This window comes from Podarcis filfolensis (assembly GCF_964270895.1).
Source record: "Podarcis filfolensis genome assembly, chromosome: 15".
Classification (NCBI taxonomy): Eukaryota; Metazoa; Chordata; class Lepidosauria; order Squamata; family Lacertidae; genus Podarcis; species Podarcis filfolensis.
Window position 1 is genome coordinate 29,329,740 of NC_139618.1, and position 27,484 is coordinate 29,357,223.

Below are 27,484 nucleotides of genomic sequence, written 5' to 3' on the forward strand. Positions count from 1 at the left end.
TGCATCCCCCCCCCCCACTCCCCACAGAAGCCAAACAATTACTGGATTAGGCTCCTAAAAGACCATTCTCCAGCAGTGCAAGGTCAGCAGGATTCCTAGGGCTTAGAAGCCATTGGGCATCCGTCTGGCAAACCTTGGAGCCACCTGTTTTGTTAAAGGAAGAAGAGGGAGAGGCACTGAATGTCCCCAAGGAAGGGAAGGCAAGTAGGGTGTGCAGGGAGAGGGAACACCCTCCTGGTATTCTTGGACTCCAACTCCCATCAGCCTGGCAGGCAGCCCAATGGTCAGGGAGGAGCAACAGCAGGTTCACCGCCCCTCTGCTAGAGGTAGTGTGTGGCTGTGTGTGATGTTGATGCACCTTGGTCTTGAATGCAAATCTCGAAAGAGCCTGGTCAGGAACAGGGAAGCCAATCAGCTCGGCATTTGCCAAGTTGATGCAGCAGCAGTTGTACTAGCCCCCAAAGAGCCTCAGCCTTTTCCACATTGGTACGCATTGCTTCAATATTGAGCTGCCAGAGCTCAGCACCTGCTGTTCCTGCTGGGTCCCTGGAAAGCTGCTACAGCTGGATAACAGGGAGTGGACAAGGCAGGGCCTCCTGCTGTTCTTCCTGCTCCAGTGACCAGGAGGAGGAGGCTTCCATCCTGACTGGCAGCCCCTTAGATGGCTAATGGTGGTGTGCTGGGAAGCCAAACCAAGCCAACTGCTTGCTCCTTGGGGAAGAGGTGGAGAATCGCATTGTCTTCTGTCCCCGACGGAAAACTAGGCTGCCTTGCTGGAGACGTGTAAAACCAGGCTGCGCTGCTGGAGACTCTTCTCCCGCCTCGAGAGCTGACCAGCTTTCCCGACGGTTAGAGACACGCAATGGCAAGTCGCCTCTTGATGCTGCTGGCCCGCTGTAGCCCCCCAGTCAGGACGAGGGAGGGAGCAAGGCAGGGTCCGCGCGGCAAGGCTTCTGGTGCTCGACGTAAGCTCGCTGGACCGGCGGTACTCTCATGAAACGTCGAGGTCCGGGGTGGGGTGGGAGACACCGCGGGAGAGCCGTTTCCAGAGCAGTGTGGGACAACCCAAGTCCTCCCAAGGCTGGGCGTAGTTGCGATCGCGGTGAAGGCGCCGCTGAGCATGGGCAGAGCGCTTTGCCTTCCTCCTAAGCACCGCCAGGCAGCTGGCATGGCGTCGAGGGTCTGCTTGAGCTTCGTTGAGACCGCGCCAGACAGGCGGTGCAGTCGCTGGCCGCTCCGAAAGGGAGACTGGCGGTCTCGGGGCTGCGTCCAGAAACACTCTCTGACATCAGTGCAGGTGGCGGAGAGACCACCCCCCAGCTCGCCCCTGCTCGCTCGCTCTCCCTCCCTCCGTCTGTCTGCCAGCGCCGCCTCCCCGGCTCCGCGCAGCTCCCCCCCCCGCCTCCCTCCCTCTTTCTCAGCCGAGCCCAGCCATGCCCGAGCCCGTGGCACGCCCAGCCCCAGCCAGCCACGAGGGGACGCGGGCTTGATCGCAGCAGCGCCCGAAGGAAAGGAGCCACCCTAACACAGCCTGCCATCCTCGCGCGCCGCCCTCGCCCTGCGACCGCCGCCTTCGTCGTCGGAGCGGCGCCCCTGCAGCCCAGTGTCGTCTCGCCCCGCCAGACGCCCGAGAGCCGCCTTCGCCCTCGCACCGCCTGCCCGGTAAGCGGGGCCCCCGACGGGAAGGTAGCCACGTAGCGCAGGCTTTTGGCCCCCGCTCCAGGAGACACCAGCCCGGCCGACGGCTGCCTGATGGGCTCCGTCGTCGCGAGCGTCGAAGACCCTCCCCGCCCAGCTCAGCCGGGCTGCTTCCAGGCGCCGCGGGAGACGTGACCGGGGAGCAAATGCCTCCCCCGGTGCCCGGCCCGAATTGTCCTCCCCTCGCACTCGACGGGTCTCTGCCCCGAGGAGCCGGGCGGGTCCCGCTCGAGCCTTCTGCCCGTCGGCAGCCCTTCCAAATGCACACCAGCTCCCTCCGGTTCCTGGGCATAGCACCCCCGGGGCCTTCCCACTCACGGACACCCCACCCACCCCCAGTCCGCGCCAGGCCAAAACTGTCCTGAGTGAACAAGCATCCGATCTGGGGCGGCATGTGCCCCTAAATATGTTGCCCCCTTGTCACCCCTTGGGATTTTGGGGATCAAATCTGTAAAATAAATAAAAGAGACAGAGAGAGGGAATAACCAGGAGCGAGCCTCTGAGCATTCGCAGAGTGTCTCCCTCCAGACCAGCATTAACTGCAGTCCAACACTTTGGGCGCGGGAGAGAGACGGGCCAAGAGGGCGGCTTCTTTGGCAAGACTCTGCTCTGGCGCCCGGGCATCGCTCACACCCACCCTGCGCCCTCCTGCTGCGTGGTGGGGCTTGCGATGCCTGCTTTGGGTGCTCAGCGGGAGTTCCCGGGAGCTCAGTGTCATCGCCACCCTACCTTCGCCAGGCGCTCCCTCCCGCCTCCCCAGCTGCATCTCCCTCTCCCTCTCCCTCCCCCCCCCCCTTCAACGCCCCACTTGTTGGCACCGCTGTGGCTCTTCTTGCACATGCCCCGCAGTCTGTCTGTCTTGCAAACCCGTCCATTGCGCGGCTGTGATTGGCCTTGCTGTTGCCGTGCCAACCACCTGCTAGCACGGCTCTTCTTTCCGTGGGTTGCCTAGTTACCAGTTATCTCCCCACATAAGTCTGGGAGGATGTTTTGCCTTGACTAGTCGCTCCCCCCCCCCGCGCCCGGGCCAACCTCTACATTCTCCCCGCTCCCTCCCTGCTCGTGGATGGAATCCCATCTGACAGCCTGCAATTTCGCGCATTGTCCGCCTCCGCCCCCCCCATCTATGCTGCCCCCCCCCCCGAGTAAGCCGCTCAGCCGTGCGCCTGGATTCATCCGGCCACGACGACCGCCCGCCCCCCCCAGCCCCTCTCTCCTCATTCTTTTCTCTGGTAAACACAAATCCAGACTTGCATTCCAAACGCATTGCATTCCCCTTTGCGAGGCGACTTTTCTTGACTGTGGGATGATTCGGGCGGTTGGAAGGGGATTTAACGCGAACTACAGGAAGCCATTATGGTCGGGGGTGGGCGGGAGTGGGGGGGGGGTAGACGGAGGAGAAACCTTGTTTATCTAGAACAACATGAGAAGAGAAACGATGGAGGTGGAGGAGGGAGGTGTTTCATGCTTTTTTCGGGGCGGGGGGAGCGTCCCTCTGCAAAATACAGGCATAATTTTGCAGGAGGGAGGGATCTGTGGGAGGAGGGCCGAGGGAGGGGCGGCCGATCTGGTTTTTGCAACATGAAGAAATGTTTTCAAAGTGGTTCGAGACTTCCACGCAATTCCCTCCCTGTGCGCATGCGCCCTCCGGGCAGCCCCTCCTTGGCATCATCTGGCCTCCATCGTCTGGTGGAGGGAGGGGGCTCAGCTTTCTCTCTCCTAGCTTTTGAAAACAAAAACCAGCTGAATGAAGAGAGAGAGAGCGATGGAAGGGGGCGGGCTGCAATAAAAGGCAGAGTTAAAAGCTGTAGGGTGGAGGAGGCCAGGTGGATGCCTGCCTGAGATAATGCCATTGCAATGGAGACACAGCTGAGCTCTGGCCGGGGTGGGCTTTAGCTGCTGGGGGAGCCACTCTCTGGAGATGCCCCGAAAGAGCCCCTGAGAGAGTCGTGGTTGCCACCATTTTGTGGAGAAGAGGGAGGCTTGTCTTCTTTCTGGAGCTCACGTTGCAATTAAGCAATTAACTGACTGGGTGAAATGTATGATACTGTGATAGGAATTTTATGGTCTTAGATATATGGTAATGTTCATAACCGCACATACATAGATCAGCACCGGAAGGCCAACCTGGAACCATTTTGATCTTTAAAAGATGTGAGGCCTTGAAATCAGAAGCGCTGATTTTCTAAAATCTGTATCCTAATAATTACCGTATTTTTCCATGTATAAGACGCCCCCTATTTTTGGGACTCCAAATTCAGAAAACACCCCTCAGCACTACCCATGTGTAAGACGAGCCCCAATTTTAAACTGATTTTTTTGGTAAAAAACCCTAGTCTTCTACACGGAAAAATATGGTATGTCTGTGCTGGCTTGCGTGTGGGCATGATGCGAATGGATAAGTTCCTGGAGGACACAGCTATCAATGGCTTCTAGACATGGTGTCTGTGCTCTGTCTTCCATGGTCAGAGGCAGTAATTCTTCTACCAGTTACTGGAAACTGCAGAAGGGGAGAGTGTTCTTGTGGTTTGTCCTGTTTGCCTGCTTCCCTGAAGTAGTCAACCTGGTTGACTACTTTGAGAAGAGGATAGTAGACTAGATGGACCATTGGCCTGCCCCAGCCAGCTCTTCTGGCATAGATGCAGAACTACTGCACTCTAGCTTCAATTTACTGGAATACACATCTGAGATTTTTGGGCATGCTCAGTTGAAAGTGTTACAAGCCATTTTGACTCTTTCAGTGACCTCAAATATTCCCCTGCAGTTTGAATGGAAATGGGAAAAGCCTCCCCATTGTCTCTGTGCTCACAAATCCTGCCTTAAGGGCACATTGGGGTATGAATAGGGTGAGCCTGTGACCTGGACTCAGGAATTAAGTGTTTATCATCACAAAAGAATGTCCAGGTAAAGCCAGGCTGTCCAGGTAAAGCCATTAACAGGTTTCCTGCCAGACAGGATTCTGCTGTAGACCGCCCCTTCTGTGAAGTCGAAATAAATTTTAAAAATTAAAAAATTGTCCAGTAGCACCCTAGAGACCAACTAAGTATGTATGGGGGCAGTGGTCTTGAGCTAAAGGTAAAGGTAAAGGGACCCCTGACCATTAAGTCCAGTTGTGACCGACTCTGGGGTTGCGGCACTCATCTTTCTTTATTGGCCAAGGGAGCTGGCGTACAGCTTCTGGGTCATGTGGCCAGCATGACTAAGCTGCTTCTGCCAACCAGAGCAGCACATGGAAACACCGTTTACCTTCTCGCCGGAGCTGTACCTATTTATCTACTTGCACTTTGACGTGCTTTCGAACTGCTAGGTTGGCAGGAGCAGGGACCGAGCAACGGGAGCTCACCCTGTCACGGGGATTCGAACCGCCAACCTTCTGATCAGCAAGTCCTAGGCTCTGTGGTTTAACCCACAGCGCCACCTGCGTCCCACCCACGTCTTGAGCTACAGGGTGGCAATTTCAAAAGTCTATATAAGGGCTTGCACACCACTGTTCTGGGTTCCTCCTCCCTCCTGTGTGTGGGAGTGAGCACCCTGTTGAAAGAAAATGGGAAAGCTTACTTGAGGGACAGTACACTATCTGAGATGACAGGTGGGGAGATGAGAAGATGGACAGGGCCAACCAGCAGTGATCCAGCTCTGTATTTCATTTATTTATATTCCACCTTTCTGCCATGGAGCTCAAAGGATCACTTGTGGGGCTCCCAGGAGGTCCCTCACCCAGGCACAAACCTGCCTTAGATCTGCTTAGCTTCAGCAAGGTTGTTCCATCACGTGCCTTCAGGCCACATCCCAATTTTGGGGAACAGGAAAGAAAAACGTTCAGAGCAGCTGTTAGGAGGAGACATTAAACACACGACACAAGAGCCCAGAAAGTGTGTTGGAAGCGAGCTTGAGCTGGCAGGGTACAAAAACTGATTTAAATCAAGTTTTCTATTCCTAGTTCCTAGTTCAGACACTTCATAACCAAAATGTTAGATGCTGATTGCTTGATACAATCACTAAAACAAGCTGACTTTGAATTAAATGAAATCCTTACACTGCTTATGGAAAAAAATATGGAATATATGAAAACAGTTTTACCATTTTCGAAACAGAATGTGATACATTGCTTACAGCCAAACTGTAGTCTCCACTTCAGCAGATAGATGCATGAAGCATAATCCTCAGGTACAGGAATATACGCAACTGGAGGGTGGGGGCCAGAGGAAATGTAATGCAAAATGTACTTAATAGCCATTCATTTATAACTTGCAGGAATCCAAAATAAGTACAGTGATCCTTGACCACAGCTGTGATACATGATAAAATAATCACCCTGAGAATGCAGAGTTAATTTACGATTTAGTTGTCTGTCCCCATATTCAGCTGAAGAATACCACTTCATGTTTCCAATAAAGTGGACTTTAGTCTATGAAAGCCTATGCATAATAACATTTGTGAGTCTTTAAGAACCGGTGCTCTTCAGGTGTTGCTGGACTACAGACCCACCATCCTTCCTTGACCATTGACCATGCTGTCTGAGGCTGATGGAAGTTGGAGTCCAAACAACATCTGGAGACCAGCCGCAGATGTTCCCTGCCCCGGCTTTAAGATTCTTTGGACTTGTCTACATTGGAGCATAATTTTGCTGTTAATCCATTTCCCCCTTTTCTAATTAGACTGAAGTAGTTCACACCTACATGCATTTGGATTTGTACATGAGAAGCAACGTCAGTCCACACCAGCAGGTGTTCCCTTCTGTGTTTGTCCTTGCCTTCTAATTTGTTGACTCTGTTATGCTAGTTAAGTACTGACAGGGCATGTGCACAGGTAGCTAACCTGCGTACCTACCCCACCCACACAAGAAGTGTGCAAAAGTATACGGTCAGGCAACTGTAAATTTGTTTGTGTACTTTTCTTGTTTTGTGCAGATAAGAATAAACACACACACACAAAGTCAGGAGCAGGTTAGCATTGTGTCAGTGAAGTTAACTCTTTACTCAAAGAAACCAAAACGGTACAGGCCTAGTGATCACAGCAACTCTTCCCAGTAGGTCTTGGCAGGGGCGTAGAAAGGGGGTGCAGTGGGAGCAGACTGCCCCAGGTGCCCTCAATGAGGGGTGGGGTGACATTTGGCGTGCCGCCTGCCTGCGACTGCCTACCCTGAGCCACTGGGGTAAGGGAAGGATCTGCACTGCTTTGCTGGTGGCTTTCCCTCCTTCCCCCTTCGTTTTGACAGCTTGGGGGAGGCTTGGGAGTCGCAGGTGGGCGGCGCGCCGAATGTCTGCCATAGGAGGCTTCCTCCATCCTTGGCTGCAGGGTGCGCACGCTGCTCCAGGCACCTGAGTGGCTATCCCACACCTGGGAGGGCACCTTCCATGCCACGCCCCCCTCGGGACCACGCCCACCCTGGGCAGCACGAGCATATGCTCTGCTACTGGGTCTTGGCCCTATGAAGCAATTGTGAGGACGGAAGATCCTCTTATTTCCACTGCTCCACTGCTTTCCTTCGGGTCCTTCCCAAGCAATCTCAGGTTCCTTCGTCTAGTCTCTCGTTGCTCTGCCTCTTCATTCCTCTACATTTTCTGGGAGACCAGGGACGATGGGATCTGGTCACAGCAGGAGGGAGAGACTTCCTAGATTCTTCAGCAGCCTGCCTCACCTCTGTCTCCTGGCCCCCATTCCTCTCCTGCCTTTGAATCTGGAATGCTTTTTGCCCCAGCCTCTTCCTGCTCACTGAGCCCTGTTACCTCTTCAGCTTTCAACGCTTCCTCCTCCCAGTCTTCTCCCTCTGACCACTCATCATTGTCCCACCACCAATCCCCTGGCTCTGAGCTTTCTCCCCCTGGGGATTCCCTTGGGGGGTTTCGAAGTTGGTGCCTCCCTCCATTCCTCTGCATCCAGCCAGTCCATCACAAACAAACAAACAAACAAACAGGCTAAGCTCTCACCTGGCCTTAAAAGCATGCTGGAAAAGAAATGAAAGCAATTACCGTATTTTTCGCTCTATAACACGCACCAGACCATAACACGCATGTAGTTTTTAGAGGAGGAAAACAGGGAAAAAAATATTCTAAACGAAATAGTGGATATATGATTTTTGTGATTCATGCTGTGGCCACAGACATGTGATCTGACAGTGAGTTTGGAGTAGCCCAATGCAAAAAACCTGAGGATCCATGTGGATCCATGCTTTGTAACCACCGAGGAGGGAAGGAAGGGGAACCATGGATCCTCTGCTCACGACTGCAGCAGATCCCCCCCCGCCACCCGCAGGCATTCGCTCCATAACATGCACAGACATTTCCCCTTACTTTCTAGGAGGAAAAAAGTGAGTGTTATGGTGCAAAAAATACGGTATATATATTTTTCCCAGATTGTTGCTCAATATATATAGTGTAGAATTTTTGAATGTGGTTTGCTTGTACAGTTTTCTGTTTTTGTGCAAATCTGAGGGATCAAAAACAACTACCACCCCTCTATTTAAGAGCACACCACACTGTAAATAGTTGCAAGCACAGCCAGAAAAGAAATGAAAGTGTTGTGGGAGTGGTAGGCATGGAAAAGGGAGCAGCAGAAAATGACAATTGATCCATCCACCCCAAAACACTTAAGCAAATCATCTGCGACCCTGAGTGGAACAGTTTGGAGCATGTTTCCCCCCAATTTATCTGATTATCCTCATATTGGGTAAACTTGAATTTACAGCAGGAAAACATCAAGGTTGGTGTGGTTTGAGGGTAACATCATGTCGACTACACAAATTAAATGGGAATTCAAACACACAGTAAATTGTGGTGCAGACAAGCCCTTTAATGTTCTTGCTGCAACAGCAAACCCTCTGTAAATTATCAGAATAATGTCAATGTACATCTGCATATACTGTCTTGTTTGGCTCCAATTTGTGCCATGATCTAATTAGATGGTAATTAGATGTTAAATGCATAAAACCTGTCTTTTATTTTGAACATTGATTTTTGAGTGAAGATGAATACATCAAGGAAGGCAACTTATTTATAGACTCAAATATCCAGAACTGCCTAGAAGGAAAGGCTAGAATTTATTGGGCTGAGAGTGGGTTTGGTTGGTAGGCAAAGTTATAAACATATATTTTGAGAAATGAGAAAATTGCAGCAATCAAGAAGCTAATGGGTATCAAATGGATCTCCTAACTGAGCTCAGACAATTATCCTGGTGAGGATTATCTTAATCTACAGGATAGCATCTCCTGGAGCTAGGAACCAGATCCCAGAACTTGCAATGATTTGGGAGCTTCTGGTCCACAGTAACATAAGTTGAACATTATTCATCTTGCAGTGTTCATAACACTTGACCTTCAGAGGCTGAGATGTTTGCTTCTTTCCCCCGGTGCTTTCCTTACCTTGAACAGAAGGTCTTTTGAATTTCATATGCTTGACTGAAAACAGAACCCATGGCTTCTGCTTTCAGGAATTCTACGAGAATATGGTATGCTTTCTTGTGTCCGTCCCCCCAATCTCAAACCTGGGGACTAGACTCTCCCACAATCATAGATGCATCAAAACAACAACAAAATAGCGATGCTTCTCTGCTCCTGTCCCCCAAAGTGAAAAATGTCACCCACTGCCTGAAATGGTGAGTGGTCTTACAAGGACTCCAAACTTCACCCTCACCACCAACCACAGTTAATCACAAACCGGGTGGCACTGATGGGATGGGGGAACTGTAAGTGTTAAGACGTTTCCCCTGCCCATATCTTTTTGCTGCCTCGGCACCTCTGTCTGCTACAAAAATTACAACAGAATCAAGGCCTTTTGAAGAAGTCTTAGCAAACCTATGGAGAGATGACAGGGGTTCACAAGCACTTCCTGCAGGAGGGTGTTCCACAATGTTGGGGCTTTAACTAAAAAGGCCCTGCTGCTTGCAGAGGCAAATGTGGCTTCTGTGCATAGTGAAATCGGAAGCATCGTTTTTTGTCTGTAGGACTTACCGTGCAATCCGATTACTCGGAAGCAAGTCCCCCTGTGTTCAACAGGGCTTGCTCCTTATAAGTTCAGGAATGCAGTCGTCATTCTGGGGAAGTTTGTGTGGGAGGAGACAGCTAGTGATGTTCTCCCTGATATCTGGATCCTTGTCCAAGGCTGTTAATGTCTCAAGTGTCAAAAACAGCCCCTGGAACTGAGCCCAGAAACGAATGAATAGCTGGTGCAGCTGCTTTAAAATAAAAGAGGTGGCACAACTGAGACCTCCCATGAATTGTGGAGTGTTTCAGTTCAGTGTGCCAGCCAGCCAGCCAGCCACCCCCCTTCCAAGGAGCTCCATTCCACTCTCCCACACCCTGCCTTGGCCCAAGAGACATTCTTTGTCCACCACTGACCATGTTCAGTCCTCACTATTTGTTGTTGTGGAGGCGGGTTGCTCCTTTTTTCCTAAAGATTTTTTTTCCTAAAGATTTTTTGTACCTCCGTAATCATTTGGGGTTTATACCCTTTGGCTATGGTCCTATTGGCGCTCAGTAGCTGAGCTTTGCATGAGAGGGAGAGACGACTACACTGACTCAAGCCTGTCAAGAGGCAAGCAGCAACATTTTGTGCTAGCTGGAGTTTCTGTTTACAAAGGCAGGCTCACATATTTAGATAATCAGGCGGAGGAAAAAACCACAATAATAAGGAATGTCCTCTCTGCTCAAGCAAGCAAGAGAATCTTCTAGGCTCCAGGGCTGTTGCTAGGCCCTTGAAAGACTTGAGGCACAAGCCTGTGATTAAAATCTGCATGAAATCTGCATATGCTAATTTGCATGTCTACATGTAAATTAGGTCAGCTTTCAGAGAGCACCCAATGTAAGCAAGGTCAAATAATTTTTAAAGCTTAAAAAGTGGAGTGAGCCCGGTATGGCTCCCCTTTATCACACACACAGCCCAACAAGACAATGACAAAAATCCACCAACAGCATATAAATCAATATGGCTAACCTGATCCAAAACACACACACACCCCACTCACACATGAAAACAAAGAGCACCACAGCCAACCACAAATGAACAACCACACCCTAGGCCAACCCCAACCTCTCTCACTGCCAAAGGAATACAAGTGAACAGCAAAGAACCTACACAAGCAACGCTGACACAAAACCTCACATATATTAAGTAAAATAGAAACATCGTTACCCGACCCCCCCATCCTCTCCCCCACCTCTTTCCCCCTTTTCTTCCTAATGTCTCAACAAATGAAACTGATTTGTAAAAAATGTTACATGGGGGGGAAAACCGAGAGAGAGACATTGCACATACTTTTGTAAATCAAGAAAATATTTAATAAAAATACCATTTTTTAAAAAGTAGGGTGAGGATGGGGTAGGAGATCTGTGGAATGGTGCAAAAGACCCAGGGCTCCACCCACCCTCCGATAAAGGGCCACCCGTTTAAGAATGCTCCTGTGTGCTTTCTTCCGAGGTTGTTTTCCCCACAAAGGCAGCTAAGCCTTGCAAAAGTCACATCTAAGATACTTAGTGGTGGGTAATGGGCCAAGCTATGCTTTTGGGGGCCTGCCACATTCTGTCTTGCGATGTGCACTTCAGTCTGATGAGCTGAATCTCCAAATGGATCTGGCAATTGTTCCAGGATAGGTTAGGACATGATCCCTTAGGCTAGTGGGAGGGAAGGAGGCGTGGGTGGCCTGTCCCATCTCACCACCTGAGGCAAAATGAGATGGTGCCTCCTGATTTTGCGGGGCTCTTGAAGCTACCACAGCTGCTACTCTTCGCTTCTCCAGCGATGGTGGGAGGTTGCTCCCACGGAGGTGCCCCTTGGATTCTACCACCTGAGGAGCAGCTTCAGTCTGCCTCATGGAAAAGCCGATCCTGGGAGGAGGAGCCTGAGGGTCTTGACAGGTGGGAACAGGGGGCTTTCTGCAGCCTTCAAGCCTGTCAGGTCAAAACTGGGATGGCAAAATGCTCCCTAAATACCAGCATCCAATATTCTAGTGCCAGTCCTTCTGTGCAGAACAGACAACAAACTAGCACTGATGTTTCTGGTGGTGCCTGTGACTTTTCCACTCTGAATTATCATCCAAGGTGTTTTGTTCTTATTTCTTCCTTGTGGCACTAAAAAAAAGGTAAAAAGGTAAAGGACCCCTGGACGGTTAAGTCCAGTCAAAGGCGACTATGGGGTTGTGGCGCTCATCTCGCTTTCAGGCTGAGGGAACCGGCGTTTGTCCACAGACAGCTTTCTGGGTCATGTGGCCAGCATGACTAAACCGCTTCTGGTGCAATGGACACCGTGACAGAAACCAGAGTGCACGGAAATGCCGTTTACCTTCCAGCCGCAGTGGTACCTCTTTATCTACTTGCATTGGCATGCTTTCGAATTGCCAGGTTGGCAGGAGCTGGGACAGAGCAACAGGAGCTCACTCCGCTGCAGGGATTCGAACCGCCAACTTTCCAATCAGCAAGCCCAAGAGGCTCAGTGGTTTAGTAGACCACAGCGCCACCCGCACCTTATTGCAAACCACTGCTGCTCCTTTTATATGGCATTTGCCCTGGTGGTTGGGGTGTCGTGCTTTCCCCCACCCCACTGCTCCTGTGGCCAGGCTTGACCGCAAGCCAAGGGGTCTCTCTCTTTCTCTCTCACTCCACCTGCCAGGAATGCATTCATGTGGCGGGAAGCACTTGTCAGGCACAGTGCAGGCCGGGTTCAGAATCTCTGGAGCAGAAGACTGAAAAAACCTCCCTCACACTAGAAGCCTGATTGATGTTGAAGCAAAGTGACATCCCTGCCTGTGTTCACACATGCACCCCCCTTTCCCCCTTGAGGCAGCTGAGCTGTGCAGGCAAGACTCAAGGGCAGTACCATGATTTTAACCAGGTTTGATCTTTGGTAGATGCCTCCAGGCCCCTTAACAAGAACAGGAAGCTGTGATGTTAGCAGGGGCTGGGTGGCTTCGGGAAGACGATGGGCAACATTGACATTCTCTCCTTTGCTGAGCTGCAGAGATGAATTTCCACTCTTCTTAGGTGCAGAAAATGCAGGGTTTGGGCTCGGCCTGTTTTAAGGGGCGGATGAAGAAAAGGGCACGATGTGCTTGAGGCAGAGAAACTCTTCTCTAAAGGGGTTGGTTTGGGGGAGATCTGTGACCGACGAACTGCCAAAAGTCTGTCTGTTCCTTGGGGTTGGGTGTTGGTGTTTGTATTTGGGGAAAGCCGGACCCTTGCCACCTGCATGCTTCTTTTTAACCGGGGTTCACATAATCTGTGGACAGAGAGCTGGCCTCCATTTTTGCCTTGCCTTCTTCTACACCCTGAAAAATCAGATAGGAAGGAAAAGTGACGCCTACAGCCAATGAGTCAACAACAAATCCTGAAGTTGGGTCGTCCAGATTGGTTTAGGAGGGAGGAGGGGAGGCAGGCAGGCAAACTGAGAGTGGGGGCGGGGAGTGTATCTGTGTGACTAGGCAGCAGAACTTGCAAAAACCATCATGAAAAGCTACAGACTCAGGGGCAGGATTAGCTTGGCTGCCTCTGCTGTGCACCAGGGGTAACTTAAAAGCAAAAGGGAAAGGTGAATGTTTCTGCAGTCCTAAATGTCCATTTTCTGATGCTTGTTTTAAAGAAGACTGAGATGAGATGAATGTCCTCATTTATCTGATAAAATCCCTCCCTTCCGATTAAAATCCAACGCTAGGTATGTTGCCCTCTAGCCTGGTGGCCGGATTTTGTGTGTGGCTGAAATACATGATTATAGCCGAGTAAACACAGAATGAAGAGCCCATTTTCAAAGGATGGAGTCCATGGTGTTCTGACTGGGCTGCCCTGCACCCTCAAAAGGACTGAAGCTGCTATTTACACTCACCTTTATGCTGAGGTCCCTGAACGGGAGCAGGTGCTCACCTTGGACTCAGGTGTGTGCACTTGTGTATGTGCAGTACTGGTGTGTAGCAGTAATGAATGGTCAAGTGTGGGGGTGGGCAACCTCAGACCTTGTGCAATGCCATAAGGCAGACTGAAGGGACTTCCTCAGTTGGGGATTTTGGAGGGTGGCCCCCAGCTGTTCCCCTTTTGTCTCCCCATCACCACCACCATTCTGGTCTGTTGTCACGCGACCTACCTGGGCTCCCTTTTTCAGCCTTTTGTCTCAGGTGAGGAGCAGTGGAGGATGACACCCCATCACTAATTACTAGTCCAGATGGCGTCTGGACCAGGAAAGACGTCATCTTGTTTTGGGCTGGCCCTGTGTGTTCTTCAGTTCCCCACCCACCCTGGCCTCCTCTCTCTTGGTGTGAGTGACCCAGCAGTGCAGCTTCCAGTGCTGCTCACCAGTAGATGCTTATCAAAGGTCTTTGTTTTACTGCTTTGGTGCATTTTTGCAAACTTTCGCTGAGTTTTTGCTTTGTGGTTGAGCAAGCAGCTGCCTGATTAGCACATGAAATCCATGCTCACGTACTAAAGCGTGCATGGATATATTTGCATATGTAAATTCCCTAAATGTGAAAAGCCTGTGTTAAGTTTTGTATTCCATTAATCTCTTTCTTCGCATGAATGATGGAGCTATTGGCCAGCAAAACAAAAGCATCCCAAATATTTCTCCAGCTGGATTACATGCATCAACTGCAGGAGAAGGCGGTGGCTGTGGCCATACTGTTGTCTTTGCTTGCTGTGTGCCAGATCCTGCCATGGGGCTGGGGTGGCATGTGGAGGCTGGCAGCCCTTTCCTTGACATCTGTGGCTGGCACCACAAAGCCGTGGCTGGTGCCCCACCCCTACCCTCTTCTCTCTTGCAGGAGGGTCCTTGCATGTGGGACAGAAAATGGCTTGTGTGGAAGGCTGCCCTTTCTGTAGCACGCTGGGTGCAGGAAGCTGGAAGCGAGTCCCTTGGCATGGGGAAATTTCTGAGACACACCAGCAAGTAGCTTGGTTTTGCCTGGCTGATCATTACTTGAGGGGAAGATTTCCTCAATGACAAGCTTTGCCATGGGGTCCTCTTGGTCAGAGGAAGGCTATCAGTGACTTCTAGTCATGCGGGTTCTATGCTGTCTCCATCTACTGGTCAGGATCCCACAGTCCCCCTCCATCTCCATCCTGGAGAGGAATCCTGGGAGAGGACTCGTGGATTTCATGGTTAATTTTTAAGAAGAGGAGAGGCCCAGTTCATGCTGAGGACTGCAGCTGAGCAGGCAACACTGAACAGGCAGAGTATCTATCTCACTCTTTGATCTTGCTCAAAGGCCGCTTTATGTCTGGCCATTAGGAGGAGGGAGAAATCACAAAAGAAAACGGCTTGTTGCATGATAGATCTGCTAAATGATGCATTAGTCCCCAGACTGACTGCTGTCCTCAAGGCAGAGACTACTGGATGGACAATTTAGACAGCAGAATAATAGCAGTAGGAACAGAGCACACTTGACTCACTGGGTAGTTCTCATTGTGGCTTGATCTTGGCTCTTACCATTTATGAGGTTACCCAAGGGACTTCCACAGGAAAGTTGGATGCTTTAAATAAAATCCCTGATCCTTTTCATGGGTGACTTATTGCACAGGATTCCCTTGGCACACTTGACTAATCTCAGGGATCAAGGATGGCTGGAGAAGTGCTTGTCTTGCCACAGAAAGGGCTGAGTGGAGCAAGAGAACCAGACTCTGGTGGGGAGCCTTCCAGACGGGGCTCTGCTCAGCCTTGAAGCCAAGAACAGCTCCCTGCTCCCTATGCTGAGAGAAGGTCTCTCCAGGTGCAGCAGCAGAAAGCAGACTCCCAGCAGAACATGCCCATATTGCAGACAGGAGGTCATTGGGGCTCCTCTTGCTGTGCAGAATGAAACCCCGCTCACCAGCACTGGCAAGGACACCTATGTTATTATCATCCCCGGAGCAGGCTGCTGTTGTTAGTCCCATGCAATGAAGCTGGTGGCAAGCTCTGGCTCAGGGACATGTTTACAAAGGGAACAGATTCCAGCCACTTGCCCAGCTCAGTGGCTGCCCTTCAAGGTACAGCAGGCAGACCCAAATGTGGCGTTGCAGCATTTGGACAGGTGGCATCCAGCTGGCAGCCCCTGCTGAACTGTTAGGCTTTGCTAGGAGGTGTTTCCACAGCTCTCTCTGCCTCCTTCCCACCCGTTTTACAGCTTCCAGTGGTCACTTGCTGAGATGCTGTGCCTGGGTGTGGAAAAACACACACCCCACACCTGGAAAGGGCTGCCCTGAATCATTTTATACAATTTAAACACGATTTGTATTTTATCTTTACAATCTTCCATAAATTGTTATCGTTCTATGTTTCACGTTGATGAAACGAATCACAACAACAGCAAACAAAACAGTAAAGTCATTCTAGTGCAGGGGTCAGCAAACTTTTTCAGCAGGGGGCCAGTCCACTTTCCCTCAGACCTTGTGGGGGGCCGGACTATATTGAGGGGAAAAAATGAACGAATTCCCATGTCCCACAAATAACCCAGAGATGCATTTTAAATAAAAGCACACATTTTACTCATGTAAAAACACCAGGCAGGCCCCACAAATAACCCAGAGATGCATTTTAAATAAAAGCACACATTTTACTCATGTAAAAACACCAGGCAGGCCCCACAAATAACCCAGAGATGCATTTTAAATAAAAGAGCACATTCTACTCATGTAAAAACACGCTGATTCCTGGACCATCCGTGGGCAGGATTTAGAAGGCAATTGAGCCGGATCCGGCCTCCAGGCCTTAGTTTGCCTACCCATGCTCTAGAGGGTCTTTACAATGATAAACTTATTTGCAAAATATAGGGAACCACTTAGTTAAAACAATACTGCATTAATAAATTCCTATTTCCCCCATCTCATTTTAATCATTTAATCATTTTCAGTTAGTTCTATATTACTTCTAAGACAGCCTTCTCAATATTTCATTATTACACGACAGTATTCAATGTGTACCGAGCGTCCAATAAGATTTCTTACACTGCCATTCTATTGCACAACTTTTTGTACTGTAATATGATATTTTCTGCATTAATATTCTCTGCCAGAGTCCTTGTTCCCATTCGGTGGTTGTTGAGAGGTCTGATCACAGGTGAACCCAGCTGTCTTGTCTAGCATGTCCCAAAGCAACAGCCACCACTGCCACATCCTCTGGTGACAAATGCATCAAATCCTTTCAGGGGCTATCTTTCATGTGCTTGTTATATGTATCCCTGAGGGCAACAGGTTTGCTCCCCTGTGGCCCTGGCTGTGACTCTCCATGCAAGAGGAGGCCTGGGGAAGGCTTGGGGTGGGGCAGCAGAGTCAGTGGTCAGGCAGAAGGACCTTCTACACCCCAGGCATCCCAGTGCCTGTTCTGTAGCTGTGGAGGGAGGCAGGTTGCTGGTTGGGCCTTGGATGCTACATCCATGGCTTTTGAGGCTAAGCTCAGTGGCTCTGTCCAGTGCCCAGGAAGAGGTTCATAGGTGGGGGCCTGCTTCTTCTTTGCCTGTAGCCCTTTCTGCTCTGGGGTGGAGGATTGGCAAACCAGGTAGGATGTGTGCTGCAGGTCATGAAATGAAGTCCCCTATGGACTCCTTACCTGCCCAGCAAAGGAAGCACCACATTGCCGAAGAGAAACGTCACACGGGCTCACGGTGCATTGTGATTATCATTCTTATTTATTTATATATATCCATGCAGCTTAATTACCAAGGTGGATTCTACATTCAGGGCGGCAAGGAGGGAATGCTGTGTAGGCTCAGAGGCAAACTGCCTCTCAGTTGCAGACCTGGCATGAAATGCTGACGTGTGTGTGTGTGTGTGTGTGTGTGTGTGTGTGTGTGTGTGTTAATGTTGTGGCTGGGCAATGTGTTCCAGCTGCATTATATTTTTGTGGTGACATTTGGGGGTAGACCAGAGATTCTTTCACAGCTTTCCTCCCAGCAAAAACAGCAGATGGTGCTTTTGGTATTTTTTGCCAACACCATGACAGAGAGGGAAAGGGGTTGAAGTCCTGGTCCCGACTGTAGCCCTCCTTATCCCCAGTGATAAAAGAACTACAGTCATACTTTGAGAGTTGAATGGAATCTTTTCTGGAAGTCCATTCGACTTCCAAAACATTCGAAAACCAAAGTGCGACTTCTGATTGATTGTGGAAGCCCCATTGGACATTCGGGTTCCAAAGAATATTTGCAAACTGGAACTCTCACTTCTGGGTTTGCATTATTTAGGAGCCAAAATGTCTGAGTATCAAGGTGTTTGGGATCCAAGGTACGACTGTATTATTTTTTAAAACAACAACAACAACCCCACAGACACGTTAAAAGTAGTTTGGCCCTGAGTAATCTGCAGGATAGGGACGCGGGTGGCGCTGTGGGTTAAACCACAGAGCCTAGGACTTGCCGATCAGAAGGTCAGAGGTTCGAATCCCCGCGATAGGGTGAGCTCCCGTTGCTCAGTCCCTGCTGCTGCCAACCTAGCAGTTCGAAAGCACATCAAAGTGCAAGTAGATAAATAGGTACCGCTCCGGCAGGAAGGTAAACGGCGTTTCTGTGCGCTGCTCTGGTTCGCCAGAAGCGGCTTAGTCATGCTGGCCACATGACCCGGAAGCTGTACACTGGCTCCCTCGGCCAATAAAGCGAGATGAGCGCCGCAACCCCAGAGTCGTCCGTGACTGGACCTAATGGTCAGGGGTCCCTTTATCTTTACCTTAATCTGCAGGATGGAACACAAGATTTGGCAACCTTGATTTGGCACTTGAGAGAACTATACACCCTTTGAGTGGCAGCACTCCAAGGTATGAGTTTGCTGGGTGCTTTCTGACCTGTGAAGAAAGACTCCATTGACTGATGGCTCTGGTGCTTCTGTTAACCTTAGCCATAAGTTACCAAGGCAGCAAATGGGGCTGCGTTTACAGACAGGGACAGCATCTATCCTCCATACAATAAAGGGCAATTGCATATTCAGGACAACTTCCCAGGATCAGCATCAGGGTTAAATTTTGTTGCACAGAGTTGGGCCTGGGTTACAGATGGGGGAGAAATAGATCCAGAACCTCATAGGTAAATCTCCCTTCCCATTGGTGCACCAGCTGTGACCCTATCTAGAACTGTTGGGCTTTGTCACCTTTATTCATGCATTAGTGACTTCCAGCCTAGACTATTGCAATACACTTTATCTGAGGCTCTCTTTGAATATGGTTCAGAAACCAAAACTGGTACAGGATGCAGTTTGGGTGGGACATATGATGGGACATATGGGACATATGATGCCTATATTGCACCAGTTATCAGGCCACCAGTATGTTTCCTGTTGGATGGATTTTAGAGGATAGGAGAGGATATTTAATTGCTTATTTATCATCCTGCTTTTCACTTCTGCAAGAATGCAAATACTTATTTCAGCAGAGTAAAAAATCACCATCCATGTGCAGCTTATCTTTAGAAGCTTCGGAGGCAAGGCTGTGCAACCTTCTAAAAAGAATTGTTACGTTATCCCCGGGGTGCTTTGGCGGATTTGGACCATCTCCCATCTGAGTTCCCGCTTCACAAAGAAATCGCTTTCAGGCCTGTTTTAGGCAAAGAAGAAAATATAAAGTTTACTCAAGCCAAAAGACGCGCCAGATAGATACAGTGATGAAAATCAGGCAGGCAATTAATAATAATTAAAAGTTACAAGAGCCCATTGTTCAGCTCAAAAATGGTGTGTGTTCTTTGGAGAGAGCTTGCTGGCAACCTATCCCACTGTAGGTAAGAAGAAGATTGTGCGCAGTGAGAGGAAGAAGAATATTAAGTTTTCTATTGTTCCCCTCCCACCACAAAGAGGTTATGTGACATCATACCCCCCTGTTTGTGACTCTCTAGCAATTACACAGTTGTGGTCTTGGCTGCACATTTCCCCACATTCCCGGCCCATTTCAAGACATTTAAAGTCCTAAATGTTTGGGTTCAGATGGTTTTGGGGACTGCTCCCACCAATGCAATGCAGCCTGTACTTTTAAGATCTGTTTTGGACGACCTGTTGAGATGCTCACCTATGAACACAATTAGATTGGCAGACACACAGAATGGAGCCCTTTCGGCAATGCCTCCCCCACCAAATTATGGATTGTCAGCCTGTGACAAGGCAAGCCTATTTGCTTGTTGGTTTTAAACAGGCTTTAAAAGCTCACTTTTTGTGCTGTTGTTCTGCTACTCTGTATATTTTAAGTGATATTTTAAGAGTTTAGCTTTAAAGGGCTTTGAGCCACTGACCTTCAAGCCCACTTGGAGGGTGACATGTGCTGCTCCTGGGCAGTGAGTGGGCAGCTGCTCTGGAAAAGATGGGAGGCAACTGCCAAGGGAATTTGGTAGAGATCTTCCCACTGTGGGGGATGTCACAGGATTCCTTGTCCAACACAAAATGGGCCCAATGAGTTGCAACAGGGTTGTGTGGGAATGTTGTGAGTAACAGGAGAGGATACATTGATTAATATAATCCTAACCTGCGCTGGCAAATTTCTTTATACAGCAGAGTGCATTCTCCCTTTACACAGCAAGAAGCTGGTTGCAGACTCATGTGAGTCTCTTAAGACAATAAGCAATTCAATCTGGCTTGCCCAGATTGGATATGTTCCTGGTAAGATCCCTTGAATCCCTCCTAAAAGAATAAAGACACAACAGTCTTATTCATAAGAAGTTTTACTCATGATCAGGCAGAGCACAGTGTGATCCCTGAAGGCAGGCTTTAGGCTTAAAGTTACAAATATGTACAAACAGGTTTACCCCATATGGGAGATAACCAAGATCTGCTGGCTGACAGCCAGCCGTACAATCCAGGTGAATCAGGCAGGATGAAAAAGAAGGGAGGTGGCTACGTGACTTGGTCTTTTACTAGGTCTGGAAAGGTCCAGTGGTGGAGCAACATGCTGCAGCCCCCGGAGCGGAGAACAGGCGGGGGTGTGGCTGGCGTGTGTCCTGGGGGCGTGGTGTGTCACCTAGGGGGGCGTGGCATGCACCCCAGGGTTGTGCATCCCGGAGGGCCGGCCGCAATGGCACCCTTTCCCCAATGGTACCCAATGGAAAGGTCACGCCCACCTACTAGTCACATGCAAAAGGAAGGATGCTCCAGCCAGGTGTAACAGGAAGTTCAACTGGCTGGACCAACATTCCCCATGCATGTTCACTCTAGGCAAACAGGAAATGTTGTACTTGACTGCTCCAAAGTATTACATCCCACAGGTTGGAGGGTGGGCTGACTTGCTGCAGTGCTAACTGTCCTTTTGCCACACATCTCCCATTGGCCCTTCCTTGGTCTGACCGCCTGCTCCCCCTTTCTGCTTTCTCTCTTCCTCCTCAGCAGCCATGGAAACGGGGCTGATCTTTCTCTGCTCTCTGCTGGTTCCAGTGATGCTGGTGGATGGTACGTAGCAGTCTTGGATGGGTGGGGAGAACGGGTCTCATGAAAACAGCTGCCCCAACCCACTGCTCTCTGCCTGAGGTTGCTGCCAGTGCCATCCCTGGAGAGGCAGGAGCCACCTGATGAGAACAGAGCAAGGCACTCGGGAGAGGTCTTTGCTTCTTGAGCCTTTAGGAGCACACACAGGTTCATTCTGCCATTGTTTCTCTGTGTGATGAAAGCATTGAGGTGAAGCATTATCTCCTCGGGTGACTTGGGTATTTGTACTATTGAATTAATTTTTGTGGGTATGTAATCAGGCTTTCAAAGCTAAAACACCTGCAAAGCATTCACTTACAGAAATAAATCCTCTTGATATCTCTCCCGCTCCATTGGCTACTCCCTAAGCCCCAGGTAGCAAATGCCCCCGTTTCTCTGCCCAGAAACATGCACACACACACACACACACACATATTGGGGGAAATGGATTCTCATGTATTTTGCTGTGGACGGATTCATATTCACGGGGCTCTTCTGTTTTTTCTTTCCAGTGACTGATCAAGAGAAGGAAAAAGACCCCTTTAACTATGGTGAGCATCTTTAAGCACCCTTTCCTGTGCTGTGTGTTTCTGGGCATTGCGGCCTGTTTGCAAACACAGCAGTGGGTGGCATCTTCCTTTTCTCTCTCCCTCCAGACTACCAGACCCTTCGGATCGGTGGCTTGGTTTTCGCCGTGGTCTTCTTCACTGTGGGGATCCTCCTTATACTGAGTGAGTCTGCAAATTTCTCTGCGGCCCTCCCGTTTGGTAGAGTGAGGCAGCCTCCTCAGGCGGCAGAGTGAAAGGTGTCATAAAAAGGCAACAAGCTGTCAGCTTATTAATGGGCTATTGCTGCATATTGTGTAATCTCAAGGAGGGGAAAGCAGGCCTCTGGGATTTTCTGCCTCTGGTGCCGAAATAATTTGGCCACCCTTGGCTGCTGTGTGATTTGGCTTGTGGGCACCAAATCTACTCCGCCTCAAGCAACAAAATGGCTTGGCCTGAACAGCGCCACCTAAATTTGCTGCGAGGGACAGGGCTGCTCTGAATATGAAAAGTTGCTGTCAGTCTAAAACACTGGCCCGAAGCCCAAGATGTGTGGTGACATATGTGGAGGACACTGAGGCCCCGCCTGGGTGGCACCTCTTCCCTCTCCCCTCCTCCCATGCAGTACCTTCAGTTCCTATACTACAGCCTAAATGAAACCTGCCTACTCCGGAGGCAGTTTCAGAGCCTTGCATCCCAGCTGTGGCTCTCTTCTTCTCCCTCTTCTCTGTTGGGTAGCAAGAACGGGAGAGGAGTGGTTTGGTTCCTGCTCCTGCAGACAGAGGATGAGCTGTTGCTCAGCTAATGAGCTCCGAATGTTCTCACCAGTTTCCAGAGACCTAAGAATTCCCTAGATACACCACCATGGGATGAAGTGGGCTGTAGCAGCAGCACGGAGATAGCCTGCCACTGAGGAGGGCTCTGGTGGGAACTATGCCCAGTGATGCTTTGGAGGGACATCTGCCCAATTTCCAGAGGCAACCCTTTGTTGAGGTTCTGGTTCCACGTTCATGGCATGCTCTTTCTTTTCCCAGGCAGAAGATGTAGGTGCAGTTTCAACCAAAAGCCAAGGTATGTGGCAGCATGGAGGATCCTCGGGTTCCGTCTGGGTGACACCTCTCTCCTCTGCCCCTTCCCCGCCCCCATCCATCCATTACTCCTATGACACTTGAAATAGCATGACATCCTATTCCAGGGAGCAAAGGCCACAGTGGCTGCAACCTTCTAGTTGGATTCCTCCAGCTTAGATCAAGTGTGTGTTTTTTGTCTGAAATAAAAGCAGCCTTGGAAGGAGCAGCTGAGAGAAGACGTTTTGATCTCTCTGTTCAAAATTCCAGACACACCAACTTCTCTTCCTTTTCCACCTCAGCCTGCAAGTCTGTTTTTCTTGCATGGGCAACTATGGGCCAGCATGTCACATCTACTTTAGACCCAGGGAGCAAAGTTAAAAGCATCCTTGTACTTTCCCTTAAGAGATTTGGGGAAGAAACCAAAACTCAGTGTTTGAGCATCTGTGTTGCATTGCAGAAAGTCTGTGGTTCATTTCTAGGCAGCATTTCCAGGTGGGGCTAGAAGATGGGATAAGCCCCTGTCTGAAATCTTGGACAGCTGCTGCCAGTTAGTGTAGGCAATACCATGCTTGAGAGACCAATGGTCTGACTCTGTATAAAGGTAGCTTCAGGTGTCTCTGTAGGAGTTGCCTTGACAGCTGATGGCCTTGAGATTCAGGCAGATGGGAAGTGTCCCTCTTAGGTGTCTTTAAATTGTAAATGTACTGTAATTATAGATTCCCAAGATGGAAAAATACATGAGAACAGTCTTTACAGAACTGTGGCCAGAAAAACCAGCCATTCATGGGCCCCTGCCTGCTCCCCTAATCCCAGCTGGGGCACGAGGCAATTTGGCCATTCCATTGCACTCTCTGTCTCTCTTTGCAGGGCTCCTGGAGATGAGGAGGCACAGGGGGAGAATTTGATTGCCTCAAATGGTAAGGGCCTTTCATACTTGCTGTGCGGAAGCTACCTGAGGGTCCCTCCTCGTTCTACGTGGGGAAGAGCCTCCTGGCACCTGACCAAGGGTGCTTTTGAAGGAGTGCTTCAGATACGCTCTGAATTCCTGACTTTGCCTGCAGTCTGTGTGCTCAAATGTTTCTTTTGTGCGTAGAAGTCTTGGCTGCAAGAGGAAGCAGCCAGGATGCTTTGTGTGACAGCAGTGCTGGTTTGCAGAAGCAGGCAGGCCACTTTAACTGCATGGCCAATTTTCTAGGAACTCTTGGTTGAATGGGAAATAGTTTCTCCCTGCCTGGCGTTTGAGATGTCTTCAAAAACTCTCTTGTCCCTTTTGTCTGGCAGCGGGAGGTGCCAGACCAAAAGGAGTGGGCGGTCAGATATCATGTTTCCCCATAGCCACTTACTTGAGTGCTCCTTACAAGGAGAAAATGTACAGCTGTGTCATGGAGGAGTCAGGGACATTTTTCAGATAGTCTTTTTTCTTTTCTTTTCTGCAGCAACAGGAGCACAAAAAGCAGAGAACTGAACAGAAATTACGAGGTGAGCTTTCCAGAGAGGAACTGAGTGCTGTGTGACATTTCATGGGGTGGCAATACCAATGGGGTGGACTGAAGCTTGGGCAGAAGGCTGACCTATCCACGGCTGCGTCACCCTATTTCTGTACTGTGGAATGTGGTTACAGTGATTTGAGAATTGGAGAGGGCTTCTTTCCTCAGTTTTGTCTACATGAGGGCAGCATCTCTTGAGGTTGGGTTTCTTTTGCTTCTTCTCTTGTTCGTTTATTTTTTATTGCATTTATACTGACAAACAAAACCAGCGACACCCCAGGGTTTTCTATGGATAGCCATTTGCTGTGATTCAGCGGTAAAACGTGAGTTTCTCTGGGGGAAATGCCTGGACAATAAAGGAAAACACATGGACCTGGAGCTGTGCCTGGAAAGGGCTGTGCAAAAGTCTGGATGAATCCTTAGAGTCAAGGCTTGAAACCTTCCAGAGCTGGAAGATAACAAACACTAATTACAGCTTCTCCTTTTCCAATGGGCTCTTGCCCTGTCTCCCAACTCTGCCAATTAAAGGAGAAAAAAATGAAATGGGGGTGCAAATATTTCAGCATTCCTCCCATACTGGAGTTCCATCAGCCCCCACCTCCCCCCATGACCCTTTCCCAGAGACTGCTGGGTGGAGCTGGGGGGCAGGAGGAGCCTTGGATGAACAGCAAGGAGGAAGCCCCAGTTCCAGGAGCTGGAACATGTTCCTTTTGAGCTCCTTATGGAGGCCTGATCTAATCCCCAGTAGTGGCTGCAGATTTCTGCCTTTGCAAAGCCTGATTTCTCTGTTGAATGTTGTCCCTGTCAAAGGCAGAGACACACTCACATGCAGATGGTGTTTTCCTTGAACTTGGGTTCCCCCCTCCTGCCAAGTTGTTTGAGTGACTGCTAGTTGTGAATGCAAAATTCCTGGCAGCCGGCCAAGAAATGGCCTTGCAGGCTGTTGCAAGCAGAGGTGTGTGGGAGCCACAGGCAGCTTCTTCTCCTAATGTGTGTCTTTAAGATAAACGAGCAGATGCAATCTCTTGATCTTGAACCACGCAAGTCAGACACAACCAGCATGCCCAATCTGGGCCCCTTCCTAGAAAGGCAGCGTGTCCTCCCCCTTGTGCTCCACCGCCAGCAAAGCTGAAATTTCCAGGCTGCCACCCCTCCTTTCCTTCCTTTTTCTCTCCTGTAGATCTAGAGACCAGACAACGGACAAGCGGACCTCAGATGCAAACAATGTGAAGAGAGGCTGAGGCGAAGGACCTGCCTAGGTCCTTGCAGGGAGATGCTGCCAGCTCTGTGTCCATGTTGGGCTGTGTCCTGGAACATCGGTTCTCTCTTTAAAAAAACTCCCCCACCCCCAACTACTGCCAATACCGTCCACCTGTGTAATGTTAATCTGTGGTGACCGTTGCCTCCAGTTCGATGTTGTCGTGTGAGTCTGTTTCTCTTCACTTCCCTCATGCTGTTTTGACGTGATGCTCCATCCCTGGAGAGTGAGAAAGGAGGTTCCTTCGGCCTGTGCAATATCCCCATAGGGTAACTTCTCTTCCTTGCACCTTTCCATGACCTCAGATGCTGGCCAAAGCAATGAAGTGGGGCTGGGGGAGAGAAGAGGGTGCAGGAATCTGGCCCAGGATATTTATGCATATAATGTGCAGTGTTCAGCCATAAGAGCAGCTCACTTTCTCTTTCCAGCCCTGCCCCCCTCCGTCCCCCTCCCCTTGCCATAAGAAAAATGCTGTGTCCTCTCTCGCCTCCAACCAATACTCAGCAAGGCCGATGAGGAGGAGCCCCCTGCCCATGCCACTGTGATGCCAACCTGAGGGAAGATGCCAGTGTCATCTGGTGAAGCGGAAGGAGGCAGAAACGGGAGCTAGTTCTGTGCCAGGGGTGAGGGGAGAGCTCCCATTTCCCAACTCCACACGTGACTAGGAGAGGAAGATGTCAGCAACAGCACTGCCTCGCTTACCTGGGAGTGCTGCCTCTGCAAATCTCTGCCTCCAGCCCCCTCCAGCCATGCCACTGTGTGGCGAGATCTGCAGAGTTTCCAGGTTTCTTCTGCAAAGCCTTGGAAGGGTGACACCCTCACTTCACACAGGCTTGTCTGGAGCCATGCTGTGCAATTGCTCCTGGCACCAAAAGGCAGGAGCGTTTATCTTTTGCAGAGTTCAGCCTCCTCCACCCCATCGCTGCCCCATCAATTTGTCACCACCAGGTTGTCTTTCCGCAATGCTTTATGCAGCCACATGTGCAAATTCAGCTGTTAAATTTGTTCCAATGCTAGGTTGAGCCCCTGCCCCCATGACCAATTCAAGTCAGCTCCATGCCATTGGAAGGAGGGAATCCCTATCCTCTGCCTTGTTTGGGACAGTGAGAATTTGCAAAGGGATTCGGCCCCTGTCTCAGTCAGCACAGTTTAGCCCCAGGAGGATCACTCTCTGCCCGGCCCAGCCAACTTTTGGTTTCCGACCTTGATGGACTTAGGCCACTGGGAATGCCTGTGCAGGGCAGTGCGAGTGTTGTGCTTGGGGCCACCTGCCTCCCTCCCAGGTGGCCTCATCTCCTGCTCACACCAATGAGTGAGTGGGCCACCCTGCTCTGCCCCCTCCACCAGTGTTTGCTGTGTGTGCACCACCAGTCGTCTGTTGCCATGTGCCTCTCCGTTGTGTCTGTAGTGTGCAGTTGGTAACAGCCATTTAACACACCTGGTAGAAAGCCATCCAGCCGTAAAAGTGTTGTAACTCTGAAAGCCAAACCCACTGTTGTGTCTTCATCTGAAATAGGCAACCCTGCTGTGCTGCTGTGATAAAGGACTTGCATTTTTGTGTTGTGTCCCAAAACCCACATGAGAAGAGGAATAAAATATCATTTCTATTTCAGTGGCTCTGGCTTCTCTCTGTGGGCTTTAGCTGTCCTACCAGCTCTTGCTCTCTGTGGGAGCTGCTGGTCTCGCCCAGTCCTTCCATGTGTGAGCTCTGCTGTAACTAGAAGGTGCCTGGCCCTCATTCCTCCCCACACCAGTGGTGGACCGTGGGCTTTCAAATTCCAGCTGCGCCCTGTGCAATGCCAAAATTTGTTGACCTCCTGCCTCTCACCTTACATTCCCCATCATAGTTGCAGCCCCTGTGAGGCTCCACATGCATTGCAACCAAAGTGGTTGCACTCACTCCCCTAAATCGACCTCTGCTAACGCCCTCAACACTTGCCCTGCCCAGGGTACCTCCTGCCCAGTGCCCAGATGGGCCCCCTCTCTCACCATTAAGAAAAAGCTGAGAGGCAGAACTGCTTTGCAGAAGTTGCAGCCACCCTCCATTCACTCTGTCAAACCTGGCACAACATCCAGCTATTTGCCTGTGGCTCCTTGCAGAAAGCATCCAGCCCTTT

The 27,484-nt window shown here is 50.1% G+C and overlaps 1 protein-coding gene across 3 annotated transcripts; it reads left to right on the forward strand.

The window, feature by feature from the left end:
- The first annotated feature begins 634 nt into the window (after positions 1-634).
- On the forward strand, positions 635-26,979 carry LOC310750706 (FXYD domain-containing ion transport regulator 6-like). 3 transcript variants are annotated; one of them, XM_083589222.1, is made up of 8 exons: positions 635-865; positions 20,933-20,992; positions 21,520-21,558; positions 21,664-21,738; positions 22,587-22,623; positions 23,490-23,539; positions 24,059-24,101; positions 25,290-26,979. In XM_083589222.1, exons 2-7 carry the CDS (start codon positions 20,935-20,937, stop codon positions 24,085-24,087), a joined length of 288 nt encoding a protein of 95 aa, XP_083445348.1. In that variant the 5' UTR covers positions 635-865; positions 20,933-20,934; the 3' UTR covers positions 24,088-24,101; positions 25,290-26,979. The 3 variants fall into 3 exon arrangements, with proteins under 3 accessions (XP_083445348.1, XP_083445347.1, XP_083445346.1); XM_083589221.1 differs by lacking the exon at positions 635-865 and adding an exon at positions 1,329-1,662 and having other exon boundaries at positions 20,930-20,992; XM_083589220.1 differs by lacking the exon at positions 635-865 and adding an exon at positions 1,391-1,662.
- The last annotated feature ends 505 nt before the right edge of the window (positions 26,980-27,484 follow it).